We start from the raw sequence: 13,472 nt of genomic DNA on the forward strand, positions 1-13,472 counted from the left end.
AGAATGTCTGATGCCAAAAATAGAAGAATGAGGGGAGAGAGCGGGATAAGGGGACGGAGTCAGACGATCTACCACTGCTGTTGGAATGTGGCACAAAGTGGGTGTGTCAAGGGAACGGGTAGCATGGTGAGTAATTGGCCAAACAGGCTGAGTCACATGTAAGCGCTCTTGTGAAGCTTACTAATCTGTGTTCTACTACAGTGTCACCATGACACGATAAACACCATGTGCGGGAAACACTGTCTACTTCATCTTCACCAAAGAGATGCTCGCACTGAGTCTGTAATCCACAAGTCAACAATAAAGTTGGTGGAAAAGATGAAAAGATTTTTTTTCCGTCAACTGTCAAGTACTATTCATTCAGCTCAGATGAAAGTCAAATGGGAAGCATCAGACAATAAAAATGACTCTACAGTGCACAAGTCCTAGAATAACAAATGTAGATGAAAGAGAGGCATGAAAAAAAAGTGTTTTGGACTATTCAGGAAATCCATAGAGGTATTTGTGTGTGTACATGTTTTGGAAAAAAAAAAGCCAGTTTTTCCCCAATGTGTCTCCTGGCTGTAACCTTCAATGGCTTTGTTCTCTGTCACAGGTGAATGCACTTTAAAAAAGGTGCAGTCCTCAAAACCTGCAAGATGAGGAGAAACCAAAAAAACATAATGATCTTTTTCTGTTACAGTTATCCACAGAGTTCAAAAGGTCAAAAGTAAAAAAAGATTCATTAACATTGATGGAATTACAGAAAATAATGAGATACAATATAATAATGGCTTAATGATATGGCCTCTACAGAAACAGGAGCACTATTTATCACTAGCATAAAATGTGTCCTTGAGGATGCTTTTCTTGTGTCTTTGAACACAAAAGTAAGCAGGCAAACAGTGATCCTATTCTGCGATAATCTTCAACTTGTGCCAATCAGCCAGCCTAATCACACTGGGGATTTAATGAAAGTGGAGGACCACAGGCAGCACAAAGTTAAACTGAAGCAGATAAGAAACTCCAGTGGCCTGTAATTGGACCTCATTGATCCGCTGGGTTTATTGATCCTTATCATCTCACATTATGTAAATTTTTCCTCCTCTCAGAGCATTAAAAGACACCCTTGTGTCTTTGCTTTTGACCCCACATAGTTGTAAAAAGGTTGTCGGTATAGAGGAAATCATGGCTACAAAATTCCCAACATATGGTGTACTTGCAAAAGTAAACTTGGGTAATTTGTGTACATTTATCTTCTCTGCACAATTGAATTTATATTGAATTTTGTATTTCTTTTTCTTATCTTTCTAATTCTTTCTTTTCTCATATTTTCTTTTATTACTGGAGACTCTCTTTGCCTACCCATGTTCTACCCATGTGAGCTTATGTCCACAGAGACCCCATGGGCAGTTGACAGATGGCAAGGCACTGCCATACACAGATGCCCACCTCTTATCTCTCACATCTTTGCCAAGACAAAACACATGAAATAGGCATGGAATCAAACATTTGAGGGAACAAAATCTGGAGAGAAACACTGAAACAGTGCAAAGCTTTAGTGTGTCTAATCAGCAAAATTTCATACCGTCATTGTTGTCACATCTGGTACAGCACCGTGCAATTATTTTTTGTGTGTGAAAGTACTGTTAAGGTAAATTGATTTAAAAGTGTAAATAATCTGAATTTTTTAAATCAATAAACATGTGAATGCTTATGCAGACACATCCTTTTCAGTTATGATCAGGTATGCTTTACATTTTTGGACTAGTCAGAGTTCATCCTTTGCAATTTAAAAGTCTTAGAAGAACATGGAACACAACAGCAGCCGGCATAGTTTTTTTTTTCTTTTTACTTGCGAAGCTATATTTGCATTTTTGAAAAATGTGAATGTGAACATTTACTAAAAACTGATATTAATGACCTAATTTTACAAAGAAAAATGCAGAAGCTAATAACCAAAAAGTCATTATGATTTCAACAGTCATAATTGAAAATGAAATCACATTTTTCGTAACAAGTTACTTACACAGCCCAAAAATATTAATAGTAATAGAACAAAAAAATGTAATGTTCATTTTCATGTTCACTGGTAATGAATGTTCATTTTGTACAGATATTAAAGGCAAATGGATTTGTATTTATATAGCACTTTTCTACTCTTACTGAGCACTCAAAACACTTTTACACTACAAGTCGCATTCACCTATTCACACTCACCTTCATAAAGCACTTTTTTCTGTGCAGTTTAAGCATTTTTTTTCTATCACACACGCACACACACACACACACACAATGGCTGCATTAAGGGCAATTTGAGGCTCAATATCTTGCCTGGGGACTCTTTATCATGTGGACATGGGATCAAACCACCAGCATCCCAATTAGTAGCACCATATGAATGCCTATATGTGGTGGATAAAATGTACATGCATTTCAAAAAGACAGAGCCATGAATTGGAAAATGGTTGGCCAGGATATATAGAGGATTTTGTATATAGTCAGTAGGCTGGAACATGCTCCACCATTGATGCAGTCTAATAACCATAAGAAGATAAGAACATTAGCACAACATGCAAACGCTATCTATCCTTGTGCAGGCAATACAAATAGAAGCCTTTTATCCTGCTTGTTTACATGCTTCAAACACTTTACATACGTCTGGTATCATGTATGTTCAAGCCCAAACATGTCAGCTCCAACCTGAACTGCAGTGTGTGAAACACAGCACTCCAGATTGGAAGCCAGCTTGGGGTAAAGGTTAATGGAGGCAACCTGCAAAACAGAGATTTTCAACATCTGCTGTGGCAACCTTGGCAATGTAACATTCTTTGTACTAAAAACATTTTTTTTAATATGGGGCTACAATAAAAACTTTTATTTTCAAAAGGCTCAGTGTTCACCATATAAGCTGTCCCTGGATATTTGTTTGAGGATTCACATTCATAGGTGAACCTGAGAAACTCAGTGTCAGGTTGAAAATTGCCTTGAGGCAGGCTAAGACGATTCTGCCAGGCTTAAGATCAGAGGAAATGGAAAAAGAAAAGAACACTAGAGAACAAGTCCCAGTCTAATGTGAACATGGGAAGGACAGGACGGCGCTGTCTCTCACCCTGGAGAGAGCCTGAAAATATCTTCTGTTGTCAGAATCACTTACAAAGAACACAGTGCACAAGTTAGGGCCACACATTTTACCCGTACAGGTAGGTCACCAAACCATCCACAGTCATTTAATCCATCTTATATTCAAATCCCTGCAAAATAGCTTTCTTTTAAATATTTAGTATTGAATTATTGTAGAATTATATAAGTACCATGTCAGTCAAACTAAGTATATACAGATAAGCATGTACACATATTTCTGTATTATTTTGTTTTCCAACAGATTAACTTATAGGCTTACAGACAGCTTTCAGGCAATAAAGATTACCTCTGCATCTGGCATTCATTCATTTACAAGACAAGTCATTTCCTGTGTCAAATATCACTAGAATGTGTACAGTATACAATCGCATTAAACTGAATATTTCACACCAGAACACTGAGATCCTGCTGTATTTTTATAATGTTATGTGGATAATGCTAATCTCAAAAGAGGGTGATAAATGCATTTCTTTAGAATGTGAAGGATAATAGTGAGGGAGCTCAAAAAGCAGTGCTATTGAAATCACCTTGACACTTAACAACCTGAAAAATTGTTCAGTGTGAATGTTGCTGGGCAACAAACATAGTTAGAGCCATGGTTGAATGTTTTGGTAAATTTTATCTTTAAAGCTACATTTTGGTCTATACAATTTCCCATGGCAGTGAACAGTTACACTTGGCTGTATATTGTCAAAACAAATAAAAAGTATTTTACATGAAAACAAAGCATAAGATATAGTTTCTGTCCAAGCAGCTAATTCATGTTTCTTCTTCTGTTTTTGCATCTTTTTTACTTGTCAAATACTATATATCCAATAGGCACATAAATAAACAAGTGATTCATTGGCAGAGTAAAAAGGTAAACTTAAACTTAACAGTTATAGTTCTTTAGAAGAGAAATCACAGCTGTAGCCTATGGGCTGGCACAGCCTGTATCTCCATAACTTCACAGGGTATTAATTGTTTCAGCACCGTCAGCAGAATGGCCTCTGCTTGTTGAACTGAATCCAGAAGTAAAGTCATCAGCCAAATTGCATGGGCGCAGATACAGCGGCCGAACCACAGTGCAAGATGCTTAATTTTAAGATGGTATTGGAGGTTGTCTGGAAATGTTAAGCGATATCCTGAAAACAGGTGTAGAGCATAGCAATAAATCTGAATTTGGTGCAATAAATCTCAATTTCACTAATTAATTCCAGCCATGATAGTTGGAATAAACTGGTAAAAGTAAGATTTGACTATTTCTTTCCAAATCTTTATGACAGTGCCCTTTTGTCTAAACACAATTAAATCTGCATGACATCTTCATCTCTGTATATTGTATTCTGTATATATGTTACTTGTTTATTGTGTTTTGCTTACCTTTTTTAGCACTGATGTGGGACAGTACTACAATTTCTTTGTACAACACATGACTGTGCAATGTCAATAAAGAGTTAAACTTAATTTTGTCTTGCATTACAAATTGGAAAAGTGGATCCTTTTCAAATATGTAACTGACACATGAAACACTGTGGGTAGGGATCATGACATATTTCAAATTCACAGAAAAGGGTTACAGCAAAGAAACAGGAACAGAGGTGCCACTGGAATTTACAGTTTGTCACAGACACTCTTAACACATCACCACTGACTTCTAAAAGCAGTGTTGTGTTTTAGAACAAATAAAGATGGTCTGAATTAAAGTTCAAAACATACACTCTAAAGACAAAAGTAGAAAGCCATGCAGTCTAACATTTGTAAACATTCTAAAGAGCTTGCAGTGTTCCAGTCAGTTTGCAAAATTCCTCCTAGAGGTTCAACCATTAACTGGTATTAGTTGTATTATTTCTGGTAAGTGGTATTATTGTAGTGAAAATATTAGTATTTAGTATTTAGCAACTTGGTCACAAATGCTAAATGTTTTCTATGGTCAAGCAATTCCTGTAGGCTGTAGGTGCAATGTATAGGTGGCCAAGAACGTTTGTCAAAATCTTGATATTAAAAATGTATGGTATTTTTAAAAATGTAAAATCTCCCCAAAAATATGTTAGTGCGCCATGGGTTAATATGTGGAAATTTATATGAAAACATGTTATTCATTCAAGTAAAAATGAATCTATAATGCAGTGTGCAAAAGAAAATTAGGGTCAGAATACTTACTAAAGCAGTTGATGTCAGTATAAGAATGGAGCTATGTCTGAAGAAAGGGCAACCATAAATTAGCAACCCAGAGCAGATGCAATGGACATTAAAAATTCAGCTGGTCATTTCTTTCTTAAACACACAAAGGCTTTAAAAGGCCACCGGGGTCATGCAGAGGGAGAAGATGTGAGTTAAATACCACTGCATTTTCAATGCAAATTATTGAAAATGCAGTGGTATTTAAGAATTCTGGTATTTTGGGGTGACACGTTTTCTGTAACATATTAAGCAAAAATAAAACAATAATAATATTAATAATTTTGCATGTAAACTGAGATAAAGGAGTTTAGTCCTGAAAGTTCTGGAAAGGGGTCAGTCAGCCACAAAATAACAATTTTTAAATTCAGCACCATGGACAGCATCATTCAGCAGTTTGCATAGATCCTCTGTATGGGAATGTATTAGAGCTGCCTTTGCAACGTGCCCATTCTCTCATAGTTATGCACATATGTATAGGATACTTGTGTTTCTTAGCTTCGTATCACAAACTTAATAAGCACCCTAGAAATAATCTCAAGCATAATTCAAACAACTAAAGCAAAGTGCTAACCAACAACCATTTCTGAATAGTCCAAAACTCACATACATGAAACACGAATACTAAAGTTCATTCCATTTAGTTATTATCTAGCAGTGCAAACTATAGTGTAAACTGGCTTTCATAAGTAATAATAGTAAAAAAAAAATCATACCACCAAAGCATGATCGTGACGACATTGGACGAGCTCCTGAATCGTTCTCTCACCAGAAGAGGGCATTCCGATTCTGCCTGACAAAGTTGCTTTGACATGTAGACGTGATTAACAACAGCGTCATGCTGCATTTCAAACCGAGCAACAACGAGAATCAAAGGTTTACAAAAAGGTGGATATTTGAAGATTTGACTATCTGGTGATACCCGCTGACAGCGTTTACAACGACTTGGGGATATCCTCGCCTTACTTTCCTGCGCGCTATGCGCGGATCGTACTGAGCATCTCTGAGAACAGAGACGCAGAGGTTTATTAGGAATCTGGGGGCTGGCTGAGTCTACTGGAACATTATACTCGTTTTTTTTGCACACCGTCACTATAATTGTGAAGTTTTTTTGTTTGTTTTTTTTACCTGGATATTCGCAAAATCTGCATGTGTAAGACTGACATGACTTACTCGGATGTGGCTTCGCTATTATCTGCACCTAATGCAGTACTCTTTCTGGCTGTTACTTGAAAAAGAGAGAGTGATCCTTTGCAGCGAAGGGATGGATAAGGAATTCTGAACCCGGATTTTTATCCCTTTATTTCGGAGTTGGAAGTAAATGACATTCGCCCCGGCTGATTTGCACGGTTAGAGATGCAGAACTAAACCGGATAGTGCACCCAGGTCCGGGAGAGTAAAGGGCAGGTGCGCTTTGGAATCGGCGGCTGCGCGGAGAGACAGGGCTAGTGGATTAGAACGATACCTGACTGTGGAGAGCGCGTCATGCGGACTCGGATGTCGCGCACTAGAAGCCGTTAAAACCTGTAGGCTGGAGCTAACAGATAAGCGGATATGGGTAAGTTTGTTTATGCCTCAATCCTTTCGATAGCGTAAGTTAATGTGAAATACACTCATTTTTCTCCTTCCTCTTAATACAGACCACAATTATCTTCTTCTTTTATTCCGGAATAAACCTGCTCTGAATCTGATGTTTAAAAACGCATGCCTTTTCAAATGCAGCGTGTTAACATCCAATAAGCGTTATGGTGCCGTTCATTAAGTGGTTCGTGAAGCTTGTGGAATGTGGTTGAAACCCGTGCTGTTGCCTGTTAGTCGCAGAGCTGCAGTGTGCTTTTCCTCCATTTCCTGACGGTGTGGCTTATTACAGACTAATAATAGTTAATTCGTATTTTTCAACACTCTACGATAACAGATTCGGTGCAGTAATCAGAACAAAGTAATTAAACATGTTTGCCCAAGTGATGACTGTCCATTGTTTTCCTTACTAGTTAGAGTGGCTGGCTCATTGACATGGACCGGAATGCTAATCACGCTAAATGTTGGAAGACAGTCAACTTTATAAAGCGTGGTCCTGCATAATCATTTTTGTCTGATCTGTATGCATGGAGCCCATTGTCCAGTCGCAGTCACTGTTCCCCAAAACTCTTCTAATCAGAGTCCATCCGGTCTTGCTGACTTTTCCTTGCAAACCATTCAGATAACCGGTATTGTGAACCTGCCATGAAGAGGGAATCTCCAAATTGGGCATATGGCTGTATGTCTATGTATCAGTAGCCTACTATGTATTTGAGTGTGTGTGTGTGTGTGTGTGTGTGTGTGTGTGTGTGTGTGTGTGTGTGTGTGTGTGTGTGTGTGTGTGTGAGAGAGAGAGAGAGAGAGAGAGAGTTGTCTCCCCCTCTTCACTAAGGCACAGTCATATATGTTTCTGCATCTTGTTCTCACTTCTGATTAGAATTTACCATTTTCCCTGTTCTTTTTCCCCTTACGCCTGCGCACAGTTACAAGCTCATAAACCATACCCACCACCCACTCTTTCCTATTCCATTTGTCCATTTCTTGGAATTTAACAGTTAGATTTTTGCATTCTTTTCCACCCCACTACAATTCCTCAAATGCCATTAGTGCATTTCCTCCGTCTGATGTTATTATCGGAAGCAGGCAAAGTCCATATTCTTAACTAACATACAGATGAAAAAGATTACTGGTGAGGCTGTTCCATTAATTGTGAGACCACATGATATATCAACCCACAGTAGGGTACTGCACCACATCGATATATTCTACAAGAGCACACAAAGGCTGCAGGAGCTCAGAGGCATTGTGCATTAGATGTACTGATGTACTAATTGAATAAATCTGTTTTATTTCCTTTTTTGTTAATTTAATAATGAATTTCAGAAATTCAGAAATTCTTGTACAAAGTGTCAACCACATAGCATGCTTTTGCCCACTATTATTTGATGATTGCATGGTGCTGTAGTCTCACTCATCCACCAGTCTAGCTGACTGGGATGCTCTTCATTAACAGCATGCAATGTACTTATGTTTCATGGACCATCTCATTAGAGATCTACTTTTGGAAAGGGAACAGTGGGGTAGGGACAGCTAAAAGCCACCGCTTGAGATGGAATTGCATGGGTTTAAGATAGGTTAAGGAGCTCTAGATAACCTTTTGCATATGGTTATCTAGAGTTCCATTAACAAAAAGAAAAAAAAAGAAAAAAAGACAGCTGTCCTTATAAACAAGAAATACAATTGTTTAGCTGTTAGTTTGTGTAATATTTTAGTCTATGATTTCAAGTTCCAAGTAGTAATCTAGTGTAGCAACAGATGCCATTTGTTGGACCTATGCACTTCAGGTGAACCAGGTAAACAGAGAGGCTAAACAGGCCCTTGAGGGCAGCAGTTCTTTAAAAAGGAAAAAGGAAAAAATTCAATGCCAGAATGGACTTTTGATCTGACATCTAGTATCAATATCAATACCTGTTTATGGTAGGCATTGGTTGACTACAGCTTGAGATAGTTCTTGTGCTTAGAACTGTAGACAATTGTCACACAAAGTCAGCCATGATTGTTTTGTTTCACAAGCCAAATTTGAAACAGAAATGAAAAGAAAGTTACAGACCCCATGTGGTTCAGTCTGATTGTTTATGAAGATGGCACTTAAAACAGCTGCTGCACATCGTTTCAATTGGAAAAGAGAGAAAAAAATGTTTTGATGTGAGAATGGCAGTCTACAGAGCTAAGTTCTCCAAGGTACATCAAACAGAGAACAAAGAACTATTATAGATGATATTAAGGAAGCTAAATTAGTGCAAAAAGGTATATTTTCTACTGCTGGATTAGGTTAATAGTAACAAATAACAAGCATGTTAAGGAACCTTACTGGAGTAATGGGTTGAAAATATGATGTGTGGAGCTTGGTTTTTTTGGGGGTTTTTTTTTTCCTTCTTTGGTTGTCAATTAAGCTATACAAACTATGTTAAGATGACATAAAAGATGATAGAAAGCACAGTGTTATATGAGGCTAGAGGCAAATTTGTATTGAACTTAATACAGAAATTGTATTACTAGTTTTTGCTGCCCTCAAAATATCACTGCAACCACAAGAATTTTGGTTACATGTCGTTACTTGCAGCAATCTGTTGTGTTGTTACAGTAACCATAATGAAAAGCACTTTAGGGAGTTCGGAGAGGAATTTGATATGGCCAGAGACTTATTCCACTGCACTGCAGTGAGTAGAGTGCACTGATTACTTATTCTCTGACTACCTTCATGGAACTATTGCCACCAAGGGAAATCAGGAATCAGACAAGGGGCAAAAACAAAACATTGTTTCTCTCTCTCTCTTTCTCCTTCTCTCTCTCTCTCTTTTGGTCTATTTGTCTCAGTATATACGCATATCTATGTGTGCTTGTTTGCACACGGTATTCTTGACGATACTCCCCCCAGTGCTTTTCTACTTGGTTTCTAACAAACACAAGGCAGGCTTACAAGGACACAATGTTTTCCAACAACTGTTAAAATGAGTCCAACTTGGCAGGCCTTGCTATCATCTCAAAGATAATTGGAGACTAATAGGATGGCTTAGGCTGATTTGGGGACGTCCTTCCTTATGTTTTAGGCTACTCCCCAGTCTCTGTGCACAGTCAAAACTTAGTCTGGTTGCAGTTTTGTCAATGACAGGCAGCAAATAGCAATGAACCACTTGTGTGCACTCAAAGTGCACCAGTTAGTGAGTCCATTTGCCAAGTTATTAAGCTACATTTGGTTTTATTTTAGGTCAGCAGTAAAGTGCACTTACTCTCTCTATGTGTTAGGGTTGAGAGGCAGAAATAGCTATCTTCTCGTGCTGAGGACAGCAGGGCTGTCTGCTACATAAGTAAGCATTACACACATGCCTTTGGACAAACTTTAACTGCGACATATCCATCTCCATTAGATTTTGAGATAAAACTGCCCAGAGTGATGGAGAAAAATGACAAGCGCAGATCTATATATTATAAAGAACAATAAACTCTGTCCAAGAACAATGTTCATCATAAATGGTGACTCTCAACACAAGCAAGAAAAAAAAAGAAAAGAAAACATGGCTAGGAAGTGAAAATGGAAATCAAGCAGGGAAGTGAGAAGAGCTGAGAGGATGATTTTGACCACATACATAAAATGGATGGCAAATTATAAATACATTCTTATGGTGCTGAGGGTTCAAGGGCATGTGAAACCAGCATATTTTAAACACAATGGAATATAAAGGAGAAATTGTTCATCTTGATGCAGCAGAAGAACAGTAATATTGAGGGGAACATCAGGTTAGATGTAAAAGAAACACCAATCCTTTGAGTGACACCTGAACGGGTGACTTGTGCTCCTTTGTGAATATGATTAGATGAGTAGTGGGGAAGGAGATGACTTACAGAGGCATTAGAGCATAGAGCTCTCATTAAACCACATACAGTGTCAGTAAGGGGAAAAGGGTGTTGTGTGAGGCAGCTTTAGTCTTTAAGAGATGACTCTTCTAATAAAGTAAACATATTATGCACACGAGAGAGGAAAACAGTGGGGGTTGCTTCTTTATGCTTAAATGCAAAATTTAGAAAACATAGATTCAATAACCTCCGAGTCTAAAGTGTTGTCTATTAAAATACCTTTGAATGCACATGAAACATCACACATGAGTATTCTTGTACATCAGTACTTGTCTATTTACTTTACCAGTCTTTTTTTCTGTTTGCCTCTGAGGCATGACAGTAATGACAAGTGAAAGTTGCATTCACAAATGTTGAAGCGAAAACCAAATCGTCTGCATTTAGAAATACTGCATATTGTGATCATCGTCTTTCTCTCTCTGCAATATTTATGTTTAAATATCACAATAGTAAGATCCAAGATGAAGAAACATGATTGATGTATGTGCTAGTATAATCAATAGCCAGCACAAATTATCTGCAGTGTTCTATGGTTCCCTCCATCTGTAAGAAATGATGAAAGATTCTTCTGAAAACAAACAATAAGTGTGTCTCTATCCATCACACTCTTAGACACAGACAAATACACATACCATACCCATATGGGATCGGCAGATGCTTGGCAAAGAGCAAAATAGCTATGTTAGATACCATATGCTACATGATGCCTCTCAGCCACTTTATGTCAGGCACTCATTTATGACAAATCCAGTTATGATTACAAAAAAAACCCCTACAAAATTTAAATCACCAACACACCAAAGCTATCCCCAAAGTCTTCCATGTTTTAACATATCTCTGCCATATAGACATATTCTACATTTTAAAACCACGGACAACTTCCGTTTTGACATAATAACCTCTTTCATTGTGATAATTGTTATCAAGTCCACACTTGATGATCTTGCCTTGAGTAACACAAAGAAGTGAATTCCCTCATACTACCTCCCCAAAGAGAAAATCAATGTATCTTAACAACAGATCATTATTGGCTCTGTAAAGGGGAATGTTTGTACTGGAAAGAACTCGGTCACATCACAGAACAAGGAGTGATATCACAGGGACTTAATCCTTTTTTTCACTTTTGAACTAGTTTTTAAAACAAAAAATGTAACCCCAAAACCAAGAATTCTGTGCATTCACAACACCCGACTCTTTAAAAACTAACAATTCTATGCATCATTCACATGCGGGCCATGACATTCTCCACCCATACATTTGGATTTCAGGTGGTTGTTTTCTACACCCGAGGTGAGCTGTGTGTTCCCATGGAGTTTATTCAGATTTTTATATTTGGACCTGTGGAAAGCAGAAGTGATGATTCACACAAAATCTGTACTGCACTGTTTGGTTAAAAATGAAATGTCTGGAGTTTAAATTGAAATGCCTCCAGGATTGCATACACAACCATAAGCTCTTGAATGTTAATTTGTTCTTTGCGGGCTCCCTTTCATGACTTATCTGTTCCTGCATTTAGTACAATGACTGCTTATAGGACAATGGAATATAAATGCAGATAAAGATATGATTGTGTAAAGTTTCTTCTCTCAACATTGATTTTCAGTGGGTATTCACTGTAAACTTGCAGAGGCAATGACATCAAAACTAACTGATGTCAACTTTGCTATATAAGTAAATAACATTTCTTTATATCACTTATTGATGATGGAATCCCTAACAAAAGTAGATTTTAAGGCAGTGCATTCTTAAATTATTCTTTGGTTGAAAGGTTACATTTTTTCCTTTTCTCTTCTCTATGTGTTTTTCAGATTTTAATCTCATAGTAAAAGCTAAGATAATAATCCTGAAAATAGATTGCTATTCCCTTATAGCTCATAAATTATGGTGCTTTGTTAGGAAGGTGCTGCTGTTCTAAAACCAGCATATTGCAAAGATATGCATCCTCTATTCAGTTGTCTAGGAACACGATGATGCAAGGTGGGGGTCCATTAAAATAATTGTTGATTTGAGATTGTGTACCACGGTGATATTGTTGTATCATAAAATCCAGATTTGCACATCCACATTCAGCCCTGAATCTCCTATTGTACCACACCCAAAAGGTGTATTCTACTGGATTATAATTTGCTGATTGGAAAGGCCATTGAAATCCATTTAACTCACTGTCAGCCATTGAAGTGAAATGACTTTTGGTCATGACATGGTCCACACTATTAAGCTGCAAGTAGTCAGTAGATGATAGAAAATTGCAGCCATAAACGAATGTACACGGTCAGCAACAATACACAGGCAAGCTGTGGCATTTACGTGATAAATAACTGGTAGTAATGGGCCCAAAATGTGCTACGAAAATATTTCCTACATCATTGGAGAAGGTTAAAGGGTTGAGTCGAATATCCACTAATCCAAAAGTCAGTGGTCGGGTTCCTCCAGTCTGCATATTGTAATGTCCGTAGGCAAAATTCGTAAACCCCAAACTTGCACATTTTTTATCAGCTATGCACATATTTGGTAGGAAAATTACAATGCATATCAAGTAATCAAGTGTTGCCGATTAGTAGCATGTGGCAGCAATTTACCCTCTTGAAATCTATGGAAGCAGTAAGAGCGTACTTTTCCCCACTGCATGTAGTCTGCACAGCATTTAGGCTTTTAAAGAAATAACATTTAGTGTAATTGTTCATCTGAGGTTGTTTTTGCATAATTGTAAATCAGATGAGTGACTAAGAAAATGGATCCTTCATCCTTAACAGCAC

The 13,472-nt window shown here is 37.6% G+C and overlaps 1 protein-coding gene across 2 annotated transcripts in view; it reads left to right on the top strand.

Annotated features, from left to right (window-relative positions):
- Positions 1-6,080: 6,080 nt before the first annotated feature.
- LOC101466653 (leucine-rich repeat transmembrane neuronal protein 4) overlaps positions 6,081-13,472 on the top strand; it is a 109,742-nt gene continuing 102,350 nt past the window's right edge. For both annotated transcript variants that reach the window (XR_013099483.1, XM_004538404.4), the window contains exon 1: positions 6,081-6,841. Coding sequence is in view for 1 of the 2 variants with exons in the window: in XM_004538404.4 (XP_004538461.1) it covers positions 6,838-6,841 (4 nt within the window). In the remaining variant the exon portion in view is untranslated. The remainder of the gene's footprint in view (positions 6,842-13,472) is intronic.

Source organism: Maylandia zebra, linkage group LG7 (assembly GCF_041146795.1).
Source record: "Maylandia zebra isolate NMK-2024a linkage group LG7, Mzebra_GT3a, whole genome shotgun sequence".
Classification (NCBI taxonomy): Eukaryota; Metazoa; Chordata; class Actinopteri; order Cichliformes; family Cichlidae; genus Maylandia; species Maylandia zebra.